The 13,508-nt window shown below is 38.3% G+C and overlaps 1 protein-coding gene across 1 annotated transcript; it reads left to right on the top strand.

Moving 5' to 3' along the window:
* On the top strand, window positions 1-13,502 carry LOC102474995 (glutaredoxin-3; the record flags this gene model as incomplete). The annotated part of the gene is given in 7 exon segments (XM_006171523.2): window positions 1-73; window positions 317-378; window positions 4,242-4,299; window positions 6,126-6,178; window positions 8,683-8,722; window positions 8,814-8,906; window positions 13,480-13,502. Coding segments are annotated over 7 exon segments (402 nt in total), but the record flags the coding sequence as incomplete, so codon positions are not given.
* Between the last annotated feature and the right edge of the window lie 6 nt (window positions 13,503-13,508).

The raw sequence follows: 13,508 nt of genomic DNA, 5'->3' as shown, positions 1-13,508 counted from the left end.
CTATTCCAATTGGCCTACCTATCCTCAGCTCTATGTTTCTGGAGAGCTCATAGGAGGACTTGATATTATTAAGGTTAGAATGGAGAAGTCAGTCTGTGCCTTGTAATGAAATTTCAGTTACAACATACTTTTATTGTGTGTCGTATACATCTAAAAAACTAATTTCTTAGGAATCGCTGTATTTATTAATATGAATCTGGATTAAATACGTGGTATTTCAGATAGGTGATTGATCAGTTTTCTGTATTATGATCTGATTAATGGGATTTATGTTGTAATAAGTCTTTTCTAAAATTGACATATGTGCCTATTTCAGGAGCTAGAAGCATCTGAAGAACTAGATACAATTTGCCCCAAAGCTCCCAAGTTAGAGGAAAGGTAAGTGTTTTAAAAGTCTCAGATAGTCTGCTATTTATTATTAAATGAAAAATGTTTTTAATTACCAGAGAATGCGTTAAGGTCACCAGAGAAAGAAAGAGAGAGAAAGAAAGAGAGAAAGGGAGAAAGCATCCTTCCAGGTGGGGTGTAGTCATACAATAATCCCTTCTCCATTTCTCCATCCTGTCAGGACTTGGGGCATGTATACACATGGGCCCAGTGTGTTCTTCGAACCACAGGGGCTGTAATTTGACCCATGGACAACTCTGAGAGATCTTGCTCCCTTAACCATTAGACTGTGGGGTCAGTACCTTCAAAGTATTTTCTGATTCTCCATTTTTACATTGTTTTTTCTATACATAATAGAAATAAAAGATTTGGCGTTTGTATGCTGAGAGTCGTTATTATTACTTGTAATCAAATTTCTCTTACAAATTAAGGAAGATCTAATTTGGACTGTAGACATCTTAGCACCAGTTTAGTGATGATGTAGAGGATTTTCTTTGCTTTGATAGAAATGTCATTGTTGCAGTAGAATGACCAAGTTTTGTTTCTCTTTCTGCATTTGAGAGCCAGGATTCGATTGTCTTGGTTACTACTCATGTCATTAACTGGGCACATACTTTTATATATTTATTATTTTGAGAGATTTTTGCTGTAGGGTCCATGTGCTTGCCAGAGAAACAGACAAAGTGAGAAATCATCCCCTTGGGGGGAAGGTTACGTGCCCATACTGAATTTCAAGCCACCAGGTCTGGTACTTGAATGTGGTTTACTATGTGAGAGTCCAGCCCCTTAACTGCTGGTCCACCTGCTGGCTCTGTGTTTTTGTTTTCTTGTACACAGTTTCTATGACTCTTGTGGTTACTGTCCCATATTAGGAGGTGGAATGTAAGTGTCTAGTGTGAAAAGCCAATGCCACACACAGAGTGCACTTTTAAATAGGCTCTGGGTATTTCTCAGTGCCTTTTTAAACCATGGTAACTGAAAATTCAAGATGATTTTGGAGCTGTAAAAATCTATGTATGTTTTATGAAGAGTTTCAGTCAACATTTAGAGAAGTTATCTTGTAGAAATTGTGAACTTTAACATATAGGGAGACTTAAGGGGATTTTTTTTTTTGGAGAGGTTTTTTTTTGCTATAGGACACTTGCGCTCACCAGAAAGACAGACAGAGAGAAAGCAAGAAGTCACCTCCAGGGGGGATGGCCACACCACACAGTCTCTTCTCCATTCTCTTGGGTTTGGGCACACATGCACATGTGCCTGGCCTGAGTTTAAGCCACCAGGTCCAGGACTCAAACCACGGTAACTACATGGGAGTCCAGTGACATAGCTATTATGCCAACTGCTGGTTCCTTTTTAATAATTCTTTTTTTTTTTTTAAGGGACTTTTATTTTAACAATTAGGTGGTAATATAGAGGCTTAAAAATGAATATATTTTGAAATACCTGAGCATATCAGCCATTTGTAGTCAGGATTTGAGTTTCTAAGATAAACTTTCCTCTTAGAAATTTCTTGCTATTTAATTAAAAATTTTTTTCCAATGCATTTATTTTAAGGTTTTTGCCACAGGGTGCATTGTCCTCCCCAGAGAAGACAGAGACAGTGAGAGGGAAAACGAGAAATCCCTCTCCATCACCTTGGTTGGTCATGTGGGAGTTCAGCACCATAACCACTATGCCACCTGCTGGTCCCAACCATTCTAACATTAAAAAAATCCTAGAATTTTTATTATTTAAAGTGACTAGTAATAAACTAGTATTATTCATCCTTAATAAAGTAACCCTTGTAAATAGTATTCTATATATTATGTCAAGATGACCTTAGCACATTTCTTCACATAGTTTGTTCCTTTTCCTGCCTTCTAAAAAAGTTCATTTTGGGACCAGCACGTGGTGTGGTGGTTGAAGCGCTGGACTCTCACATGGCTGACCATGGTTTGGATCCTGGACCTGATAGCTTGAAAACCATGCCAAGTGGGTCCAGCAGATGGCATAATGGTTGCGTCTCTGGACGCCTATATAGTTGACTGTGGTTTGAGTGTTGGACCCAGCAGCTTAAAACTCATGCTGGGTGCGTGTGTGTGTGCGTGTGTGCCCCAAAATCCCGAGAGGAGAATGGAGGAGAAGGAATTGTGGTGTGGCCATCGCCCTGGGAAGTGATTTCTTGCTTTCTGTCTCTCTGTGTGTCTCCAGTGAGTGTATCCGCCCTATAGCAAAAATCTCTCCAGGAATAAAAAAAGAAAACCATGCCAAGTGCATGTACAGTGTGCCCAGAATCCTGGGAGGATAATGGAGGAGGAGGGATTTCAGGGTGGCCATCCCCTCTGTGGGGTGATTTCTCACTTTTCCTCTCATTGTCTCTTATTTCTCTCCAGCAAGCACACGTGCCCTTTAGCAAAAATCTGAGAAAAAAAAAAAAAAGGTAGTTTTTTTTTTCCATAAGTGAGAGACAGAAAAAGACAGAGAAAAACACAGTCTGGTTGTAATATTGTGATCTGCCCCCAGCCTGTCCCACATCATGGTTTTGCATGTGTCTTGTGCACTCAGGGAGGTCTCTGGACCTGAACTGGGGACTGCATTACAGAATATCCTATCTTCTATGTGGGACTGCCTTACAGAGTATCGCTGTCACCCATTTCCTGCCTTTTTAATTTGAAAGCGATGCTTAGTCCTTTTGTTGACTCCTGGTGTCCTCACTTCTGGTTCTGTGCTGCAGTTTGGTGATTCCCTTGGCTCACAGAGCCTGTGTGCCCTCCAGAGAGCTGTGCTTTTTAGTGTTTTATTTGTGGTTCCTTCTTTTTTGTTGAATATACTCTGGGTGTTGTTTATGGCCTTTTCTCCCATCAGACCTTCTCAATTTTCCTAATGTGCTACTTCTGATTCTCTTATGCTTTCAGATACTAAAAGATAACTGGCTAGAATTATATAAAGTAAAATTCAGTATATTCTGAATGAAAAGGCTCCCAGGGTGAACAAAGAGCAGGAGTTGGAGTTCATGAATTGTGACATTTATTTTGGCAGGACAGAGGGTCTGTGGCTCCCTGGGTTTAGGTAGCTAGATCACTAGGTGAGTGATGTAGGTAGCATTATGTTATTGTATCTGTCACCTGAGAATGAGTAAATCATACTGTATTAGATGTGTAAGTGACATAGTTTTTGTGCATTTTATTTGTGACAACTTTTTTCTATTAAGAGATTTTGAGCCATGAATCCTCCATAGCACCAGTGGAGAAAGGAGAATGTGGTAGACTTAGGTTCTCAATGACCCGTTGGCTTAACATTGACTTTTCCTGAGATTTGTAACAGATAATTAAAGCTTCTGAAAGCAAGTTAGATTATGATATTTGAAAGATTGTAGGAAATACTAAATGTGAAGTTGAGATGAGAGTATTTGGTGTTAGCAGCTGGCATCAGTTGCTGCTCTCCTATTGAGTCCTTCACCTTCCAGGTCTGACCTTGTGAATGCTCACAAGGAGCACGGCGTGGTGTATGGCATCGTGCTGGAAGATGGGGCACAACATCTCATTCTGAAGCTCTTGGTGGGCTAAATCAGGAGGCCCTTATTGAACAATTCCTTATGGAATTGGTTGTTATTTTTTTTTACTACTGTGAGTTGATGGGCTTAAATTGCAACTTGAAGGAACATTCGTTGCCTTAAAAGCCATATTGTATTTTACAGTGGCTTAGGGAGAGAATGAAATAAAGGAAAATGTCAATGTATTTGCTTGTTTAATACCACTCAAAGCTGCGAACTAACATCCTGCTATCCCTTCAATATGCACGTTACTCACGAAGCGGAGCAAAAGTGGTGTTTAATAATTGAGCTGAGCCATTTTATATCAATTTTCTCTCTTTAGGCTCAAAGTGCTGACAAATAAAGCTTCTGTGATGCTCTTTATGAAAGGAAACAAACAGGTAAAGAACTCAAAAATGGTTTTATTTGTAATTTCTTTTGATGTTAACATCTGCAACAAGGGGACAGTTAAATCTTTTTTTCTTAGCTTTAGCTAATGAAGCTGTAGTGGTATCAGGAAGTTATCCAGGCCTTAATTGGTGCTTATGGAGATCAAACAAAGTAATCTACATTTTGCTTGACTTTATCATCAACATCTCAGTGGGGTGCATTTCTTACTGCTGCCAAACTTTGTCAGCTAACATGGTCAATATAGTTAACACTTTACTGGTTCTCTTACTTCACTGTTAGCACTTTACTGGTGCTGTTCTGCTATTCTTTGTTTGAGTTTGTGGACTTCCTTAATGTGTAGCTGGGTCACTGTACTTCTTGAATGAGGGGAACCTTGTAATACTTGGGTTTGTACCCTTTGATCATCCTTTAGAAGTATATATGATGGAGAGAGAAACTCTGGCTACATTGTGTGTGCCTTGTATGTGTTTGATGAATGAGTAAAACAGTCATAACTCTTGTTTGTGATAGACAGGTTCTTGCAGCTTTTTTGATGAAAGTACATGCTGGTTTTGCATCATTTTAAATATCAAACGTGATAGATCATTTCTACTGGTTGTTTCAATAAAACAGATTGGGATTAGAGTAGTGATTTCTAAATATGACCGATATACATTTATATAATATGTTGCAATTTACCTAGGAATGGAACCTCTCTTAATTTACTTAATTCTCACTAATTGTTGAGGTAGGCAAAACTGTACAGAATTTGGCCTGCTTGGAAATAAGAAAACTGAAAATCTAAAAAAGGTGAGGTTGGTGGAATAAAGAAACTGCCCCATTTATTAGCCAATATGCATTGGGCAAGTTACTTAAGTACATAGAGCTTCAGTTTTCCCCTTTTGTAAATGGACATAATAGAGTTGTTTTGAGAATCAGGTTGTCATAACTCGTGGTTGTTAATATAACTAATATAATGAAACTAGCTACTATAATGAAAGTAATAACAAAAAAATGTTAACATAAATTTTAGCATGTTGGGATCACGAGGTTAGGACCCAGACTCCTTAATGAATTCACTGTATTTATTAAAACAAAATAGAGGAAGTTAGTAACTCCCAGTAATGATGGGGTAACTTTTTTTTTCTTCGTGGTGATTTAGAGTAGATTTTTTTCTCCCTAATTTTGGGGTTGGGGTGGCTCATAAAGTATTCTGTGGAATAAAAAATAGGAAGATTTCTATAACCTCAAAAAAGTTTAGTACTCTGTAATGTAAAGATCAATTTTAAAAATGAGAGAGTCCAGTTGGGAATAGAAAAGTGATTATTAATCACTAGAAAAAGGTTAAATGAGTTAAGATCATTTTGTTTGAATGAAGAATAAAGATTTTCTTTGTAGAAAAATCTAGGTTTGACTTAAATGTTTGACCACAAAGATTGTAACCTACTAGAACACATATCATATCAAGTGGTTACAAAGCAAAGTAAGTCTGGATTAAGTGTCTGGGATGATGTTTAGATGGGTTGGTACTTGAAGGAGAGGGGCTGTGAAGCAGCACTAGGAGCTTAGTAAACGTAGTGACAGCTACATTGGACAAGAGCTGTACTGGGTGACAAAGCATTAGCTGCAGGCTGCACTGGGTGAGTGCAGTACTAGTTGACAAAGCATTAGGTAGAAGCTAATACTGTGTATTGATTGTATTAGGTGACAAAGCCTGGGCTACAGGCTACATTGGACAAGTGCTGTGCTGGGTGACAAAGCATTAGATGTAACCATCTCGGTTGGGTCGTATAAAAAACATAATCTTTGTAATTTTTAAAAAAATTTTCTAATTTAGGAAGCAAAATGTGGATTCAGCAAACAAATTCTGGAAATACTGAATAGTACTGGGTATGTAAATCTTGTTTTCAAAGGATGTATGTAAAAAAATACCAACTTTTCAGTTCTGCCACTGATGCCTTTTAGTTGTAAAGTCTTTATCTATATATTTTTATCTATTTGTCTTTGCTATAATGTTTTATGAATGCTTTAACTTAGACCAAAATTTTCTGGCCAGCATCAACCTATTAAAACAGAAAGAAGGTTCTTGGTAACCTTTGAAATAATGATTTGTCTCTTTTCCCAAAGGAAAGTTAGTTACAGAGTTCTCACTCTGAGTAAAGATTTTTACAGAAAGAATGTATTTAGGCTATTTAAAATATTTCTTTAAAAAAAGATTGTAGTTTCTGAATAATATGAGAAATGATAAGGCCCATGTTAAGTCCATTTTCTGGATCTGAGAGGCAGAGCTTCTGTTCTTCATCTGCTTGGGGATGGAGCTGTCAAGTCAGCACTGCGATTGATTTTTGTGGTTAAAAACAAAACCATTTATTTGGAGATATTACTACTTATTCTGTTGGGTTTGTCAAATGTCATTACTTATTTCTCATCCTTATTTCATGATTGCTTCTTTTACAGACTTAATATGTATTCTAGCTATAAATAGTTTGGCCAGCCCTATGAAGTTACAGGAAAAATAATCTAAATATTTTGACATTCTTGGGTAGCACTGAAGGTAGTTGAACAACACAGGTTGAATACATCTTTAGGGACATACCAAGACAAATGGTTGATTTATTCAAATTATTGTGAGGTTTTATAAAGGAGAATACAGTCCATTTATTATAATTATGGCTTCAAACTTGCTCCCTTCACTCTTCTGTAGGCCCTAGAGTGGAGGCTGGTTTGTTTTCGGTCATTCTTTACGTCATCTTGCTGTAGCTTCACAGTGAGACATCCTCACTTCATTTCTCTATAGCAGGAATAGTCCCCTCAGGGCTTAGATGCCTTCTGAACCAGATAGCACTGGGCCTGACACAGCTCATGTCTTCACTGGCACATCTCTGTAACTTGGCTTTCTGTCCCGTATCTGTCTAATCCCAGTTGGATTGGAAGCATCAGTTATCCCAGAGCAGATAATGAGCCAGGCTTGATCAGCTCTGTGATGAACGAGGCCATCAGGGACCTCTGAACAACTTATAATCTGAGGAGACCATGATCTTGCTGGGAGTCATACATATGTGGAGAAAGCTGCTTTTTATTATTTCTCCTCCATTCTTTTAATAACCAGAATACATGCACATGTATTGAGAAGGCTGAGAACCAAGTATGTGGTGAGGTACAAGAGATACCCTTTGCAAATAACTTTTAAGAGATGTGTAGACTGTTACGCACTCTACATACCTGTGTGTGTGCTTGGATCCAGTACTTCCTAGATCCTTTGTAGATAGCCTGTAAGTCATTATTTTTATCACAGGGTTTGGAGATAGCACCTCTTTTAGTTCAGCTTGAATGAAGACTTTACATTGTGTGAGTCTTTTTCTCTTTTTAATCTTTTTCAAACTTTTCTTTTTTTGGTACTTGCTCCTGATTTATCCTATCATCTCATTTTTTTGACTGGTCCCTATACTGTGGGGAATCTGTTTACTTAGTAAACAGGGTTTCTGTGTGAAGTTGGGTTTAGTTTTGTGGAAAGTCTAGTTTTTGAGATGTGACATTTTCTTTGGCCAGGTTGAGAATTGCACATATATCCATAGTCACCTTGCAAGGATTTAATCAAACATGCATGTTAATTTCCCGACCACCTTACAGTGAAGTCCTTCTGAGTAGATATAGTTGGATTTCCACGCAGTATTTTTTTGATTTATTTTACATGTAGTGTTCGGTGCTTGTTATACAGCATACAGCCTCAAAACGTTCACTGGTCTTGTGTATATTAAAAGCAGCATGTATTCTGAAGTAAGCTTGAGTGTGGAAAGCATATGTCCCTAAGGTTAGCAGTGTGGTTGTCAGCTTGGCTGCTGAGCCCCTCCAGCATTCATCCGTGAGCACTGCTGCTTTACCTGGCTCTGTAAGTGACTTCCAGTTGGTTAAGGAGCAGTAGCTGAGATGTGGTAGGGACTAGACCTGGGTGAGAGTGCTCAGTTATTGATAGGCTGGTGTGAATGGTTGAATGTGGGATTAACTGGCTGCCAATTTTGGTAAATATAGTTGTATTGGACTCAGCTATGCCCCTTCTTTATGCTTTGTGGCTGCTTCTGGGCTATGCTTCAGAGCTGAGGAGTTTCCTCAGGACTGCCTGGCCTGCAAAACTTAAAATATTTACTGTCTCACTCTTTAATAAAAAGTTTACCTACTGCTTATCTAAACCCATAATGTCCAGAGAGAAAGCTAGATAAATTTGTATGTTGGTGTGACTTATTCTGTGTAGTACCAGACAGATTTAAGAAACAAAACCATTTCTGTTGGTTTATAGTAAGTTTTGTTATCAGTGAAATCGTTTTTACTTTTCTCTTTTAAAAACACCAATTTTTGCTTGAAACTATTTTCTGTTAAATTTTTTTTTCCTTTTGTAGTGTTGAATATGAAACATTTGATATATTGGAGGATGAAGAAGTAAGTTCTTTAGGTTATGTTTTGTCCTTTTTCTTAGCTTTAATCATAAGAGTCTGATAGTAAAGTTTCAGAGTTTTTGTTGTGTCTTTAGGTTCGACAAGGATTGAAAGCTTACTCAAATTGGCCAACATACCCTCAGCTCTATGTGAAAGGGGAGCTTGTTGGAGGATTGGACATTGTTAAGGTAAGATGAGTTCATTTGCTTTCCTAATGAACTAGAAATTTTGGCATGTTTAAAGTGATAATTTCATATCAAATGGAATCTTAGGGGTTGTCCTTAACTCCTCTCTTTTCCAGCCTCATAGTAACTCACTTGTAAACCAGTACTACCTTTTCAGTGTGCATAATATCTTGTCATTCTCACTGTCCCTGCTGTGTCAGCCTTCCTGCCTGAGCTAGTCAGGTAAATCGCCTTCCCCTTGGAGTGATCTTTTCTAACATTCCAGGTCCTTTCCAGAACCTCCTGCAGCTTTCAACTAAGATCTAGCCAAATGGCACACTCATAATTTTGGCATTCGGAGAAGCTTAGGCTATGGTCAAACTGTTAAAATTTTATTTTTACTCACACTGTGCTAGATGCCTCAGAAGTTTTCTTCTACATTTTTCTTCCTTTGGCCAGGGCCTTGGGTTTACTGGCCTGTTCTATATTTAAATCTGATTTTAATATCCTTTAAGATCCAGCTCGTTTGTGAGTCATTTACAGATTCTTCTAACCAGAAACATTTGTCCTTCTAAAATTCTTGTGTCCTTTTATTTTTATATTATTTTAAATTTTGTTATTTATTCATGTCATTTTCTTTTGCCTTGTTCACATGTACTCAGGTGTGTGGCAAGAAAACGAAAAGCCCAAGATCATGGAGGAGGAGGCCTGAGGCTTGAGGCCCAGTGCCTACCGGGCCCTACCACACTGACCTCAGTCTCTTAAAAGAATAGTTGCAGGGTTGACCCCATAGTCTAGTGGTTAAGGGAGCCATATCCCATGTGGGTGAAGGTAGTTCTAATCCCAGCCCCAAGCACCTTGAAAAATGTGCCAGGAGTGTGTATGTGCGTGCCCCAAATCTGGCAGGATGGAGAAGGGGTTGTGGTGTGACCCCATTCCACCGAAGTGTGTTTTCTCCCTATTGCTTTCTCTGTCTCTGTCTCTCTTGTCTCTTTCTGGCAAATGCACATGCCTTCTGGCAATTTTTTAAAAATGCAGGTTTTTCTTTGATTTTTTAGATGTTAAAAAAATCTGTTACCTCTTCAATCATAAGCATGTTTAGAAAAAAAACACATTTTTATATGTCTTTGAAGACTTTGGTGCTCTGTGTATTTTAGGAGCTCAGTAAGTGGCTAGTAGATAAAAGTCTTTAATTTACATTTTGTTTTGCTTTAACTAAATTCTTACTGAGTTTTAAATAAATATGACTTTTCTTATATTTAATGTCTACAATTTAAGGCAGCCCCATTTACTAGCCATCTGTGTGCTTTGTAGTTATGTTGGTTAGGCGAAGACAATAAATCCTGTAGCTTTTATACCCCCAAATGTGGGGTGGATATAGTAGATTTTAGGAATGCTGTGTATCACTCTACAAACATGAATTCAGCTGTCATAAAAGGTGGACTGGCAAAGGCTGCTTCAGGACCCAGGGCCATGAGCCTCCCTTCAGGCCTTCCTCTTGCCTAGTTGGTTAGAATTTTTCTCTGAGGTTAGATCTTTTACTTTTTAAAGGGAAAGCAAGTAGTAAATAGTACCACTTCTAGTTACATTGTAAAATGAAAGTGTTTAAAGCATACTTTTGTAAAGTGAAGGAACTCTGGCTTACACTGACGTGAGATCAGTATTTTGGATCAGACTGTTTTATAAAACCAGAGCTTGGGCTCCTTTGGTGGTTTTTATTATGTGGTTGCATCTTTGCAGGTTTTGTTTCCTGCTTAGGTTCAGGTTTAAGACCACACTCTTAAGTAAGCTAGTGAAACACTTGTCCTAGTAAACTGTCTCTCATACCTAGAGGAAAAAAATGTTTAACACTAGATTTTGAATAGCTCTAAAGCAAGGAAAACAGATCTGTATTTGTTATTTTTTGTGTGTATATGTATCTTATTTTTGTAAATACCTAGAGGAAAAAAATGTTTAACACTAGATTTTGAATAGCTCTAAAGCAAGGAAAACAGATCTGTATCTTGTTTTTGTAAGACTGTCTTCCAACCCTAAATACTCTTGAGCCTGTTTTTATCTTAATGTCTTATAGCCTATACCTTAGCCATTGTTAACTCTTGGGAAGATACAGTCAATAAGTCTCATTTAATTCTAAAGCTACGTGAAGTGAGTAACTTCTTTTCAGGTGTATAACTAGGGTGTTATATGGCTTTCTGTGTTCACTTGCGAAGAACACACACATTTGGAAATTTGAAATATTGGTAACATTTTTCTCTGAAAATATATATGGAAATAGCCCTTAAATTAAGCTCTTAAATTGCCCTATTGGTTTTAAATGTACTTCTTAAAGAAGTACAGTTCTTTATTTTTAGTTCAATTAGGACATGTTCCAGATGGGCTAATTCTGGCTGGCCTCTCTTGGTGCATTGAGTACTTTTTTGTTGAATGAGTGACTGAATAAATGAGTGAATTACTCAGTAACTCAATGACTCATTCAATCTAGTGTCCTGGAAAAGTAGCTACTAATATGTACTCAGAGAGCTAATCTCACCTCTAAAGAATGAATAGTTACTATTGCTATTGCAGAATGTTTGGACTTAAAACAGTTTGTTGAGAGAAATTTCGAATATTTAGATCAGGTTGCTGTTCAAATTGTTGGCTTCCTTTAACAGTAGTAATATGAGAATTGCTTATTTGAAGCACTTGGAATGTGGCAGTCAACATTGCTCTGGTGCTTTATGTAAGTTACTTCATGTACTCCTCACCTGCCTCAGAGAGAATTCTTATTCTTGGTCAGTTAGTGGGGAAACACTGATATGGAGAAATTAGGCGAATTGTCTCCCATATCACAGCTGGTAAGCTGTTGAGTACAGATTCTACCTGAGGATGGCCTGGTTCTTTCCACTGAGCTGCTTGGTCTACTGCCTTCTGAAAGTGTGCTCAGAAAACTGCTAGGTCCACTGGTGCAAAAGGATGTCTGCTTGTTAAATGGTTAGAAGATGGCCTCAAGATATGATTAGAGATTGTCTGCATTTTTTTATGACAGAATCATGCCTGTTTATAGATTTAATCCAAGAAAAGAGACTGAGTGGATTATAGTAGTTTTACTGATTGATGTTTACACTGCTTAGTGGTTAGTAACTGGAAATGTTACATCAAATTAAATGTTTGTTTTAAATGAAAAAAGTCTTATTCTTTTTCTTTTCTTTTTTTTTCTAAGAGACTTTTTTCTCTAGGGCGCATAAACTCACTGGAGAGACGGAAAGTAAGGACTGCCCGTCCCCCAACCCGGGAGGATGGCTATGTTGCAGTCCCTTCCCCTCCATTCTCCTCTCAGGATTTTGGGGATGCATGAATATGTTCCCAGCATGAGTTTCAAGTTGCCAGGACTGGGACTTGAACCGTAGTTGACCACATGGGAGTCTAGAACCTTAATCACTACACCACTTGCTGGTCACAGAAAATCTTACTCTTTTTTTTTTTTTTGAGAGGTTTTTGCTATAGGTGTGTGCTCTCACCAGAAAGACAGAGAGAGGCAGAAAGCAAGAAATCACTCACCCCCCCCCCCCGGGGGGGGGGGGGGCGGCCACACCACAGTCCCTTCTCCTCTCAGGGTCTTGGGCATGTACCCACACGTGCCGGCATGAGTTTAAGCCACCAGGTCCGGGACTCGAACCACAGTTGACTACATGGGAGTCCAGCGACATAGCCATTACGTCAACTGCTGATCCCACAAAATATTATTTATTATTAATTCTCACAGTTCAAACTCAATGCCTATACTCCCAAGTTTTAAATCTGAAAAACAGGCACAAAAATTGTAGGAGCCAGCAGGTGGCACAGTGCTGGACTTCCACATGGCCAATTGCAGTTCAAGTCCCGGACCAGGCGTGTGTGTGTCTGCCCAAAATCTTGAGAAGAGAATGGAGGACAAGGGTTTGCAGTGTGGTCATCCCCGTGGTGGATGATTTCTCTCTTTCCTTCTCACTGTCTGTCTGTTTCTCCAGTGAGCACACATACCCTATGACAAAAACCTTAAAAAAGAAAAAAAAGTGTAGAGCCTGTCATACGGTTTGAATAAACCTTATGGTAGGTCTTTCTGTTTCCACATTATGACACTTTTTTTTTTAAATGGGTTATGGCCTTCTAATTTTCTTGGTACTGTAACTTTTTCTGAGATACGGACATATCCCCAGGGAGAGTAAAGTAGTCTACCTCTTTACTGTCTGAGGCATTAAGAGCAGGAGCACAGCGGGTATATATGCATGGGGACTTACAACACCGCGCTGTCTCTGTCTTCAACCTTGCGCATCACTTAATTTTTTTCTCCCTGATACATTGCTGTGCTTTAAATGGGTACTTCATTGCTTCATTCCAGTTGCTTTTGCTAAAGCTGAACAATTTGTTGGTTTTAGAATACCTTTTTAACCTTTGTAATCTGAATGTGTAGTTTTTATGGTATAATACTTAGTTTGAGAGTGTTGGAAAACTGGAATTTAAATCCACAGGTATTTTTGGTTCTTGAATATCAATACAAGTTGTGATTGTTTAGATGCGTTCATTCTTTATATATGTAGATATATATAATAATATATACATTGTTATTTTTTATTTTTAGGAACTGAAAGAAAATGGTGAATTGCTGCC

The sequence above is a fragment of the Tupaia chinensis genome, unplaced genomic scaffold (assembly GCF_000334495.1).
Source record: "Tupaia chinensis unplaced genomic scaffold, TupChi_1.0 Scaffold149778_1, whole genome shotgun sequence".
Taxonomy (NCBI): Eukaryota; Metazoa; Chordata; class Mammalia; order Scandentia; family Tupaiidae; genus Tupaia; species Tupaia belangeri.
Note: the sequence above shows the minus strand (reverse complement) of the source record. Positions and strands in the feature narration are given on the sequence as shown.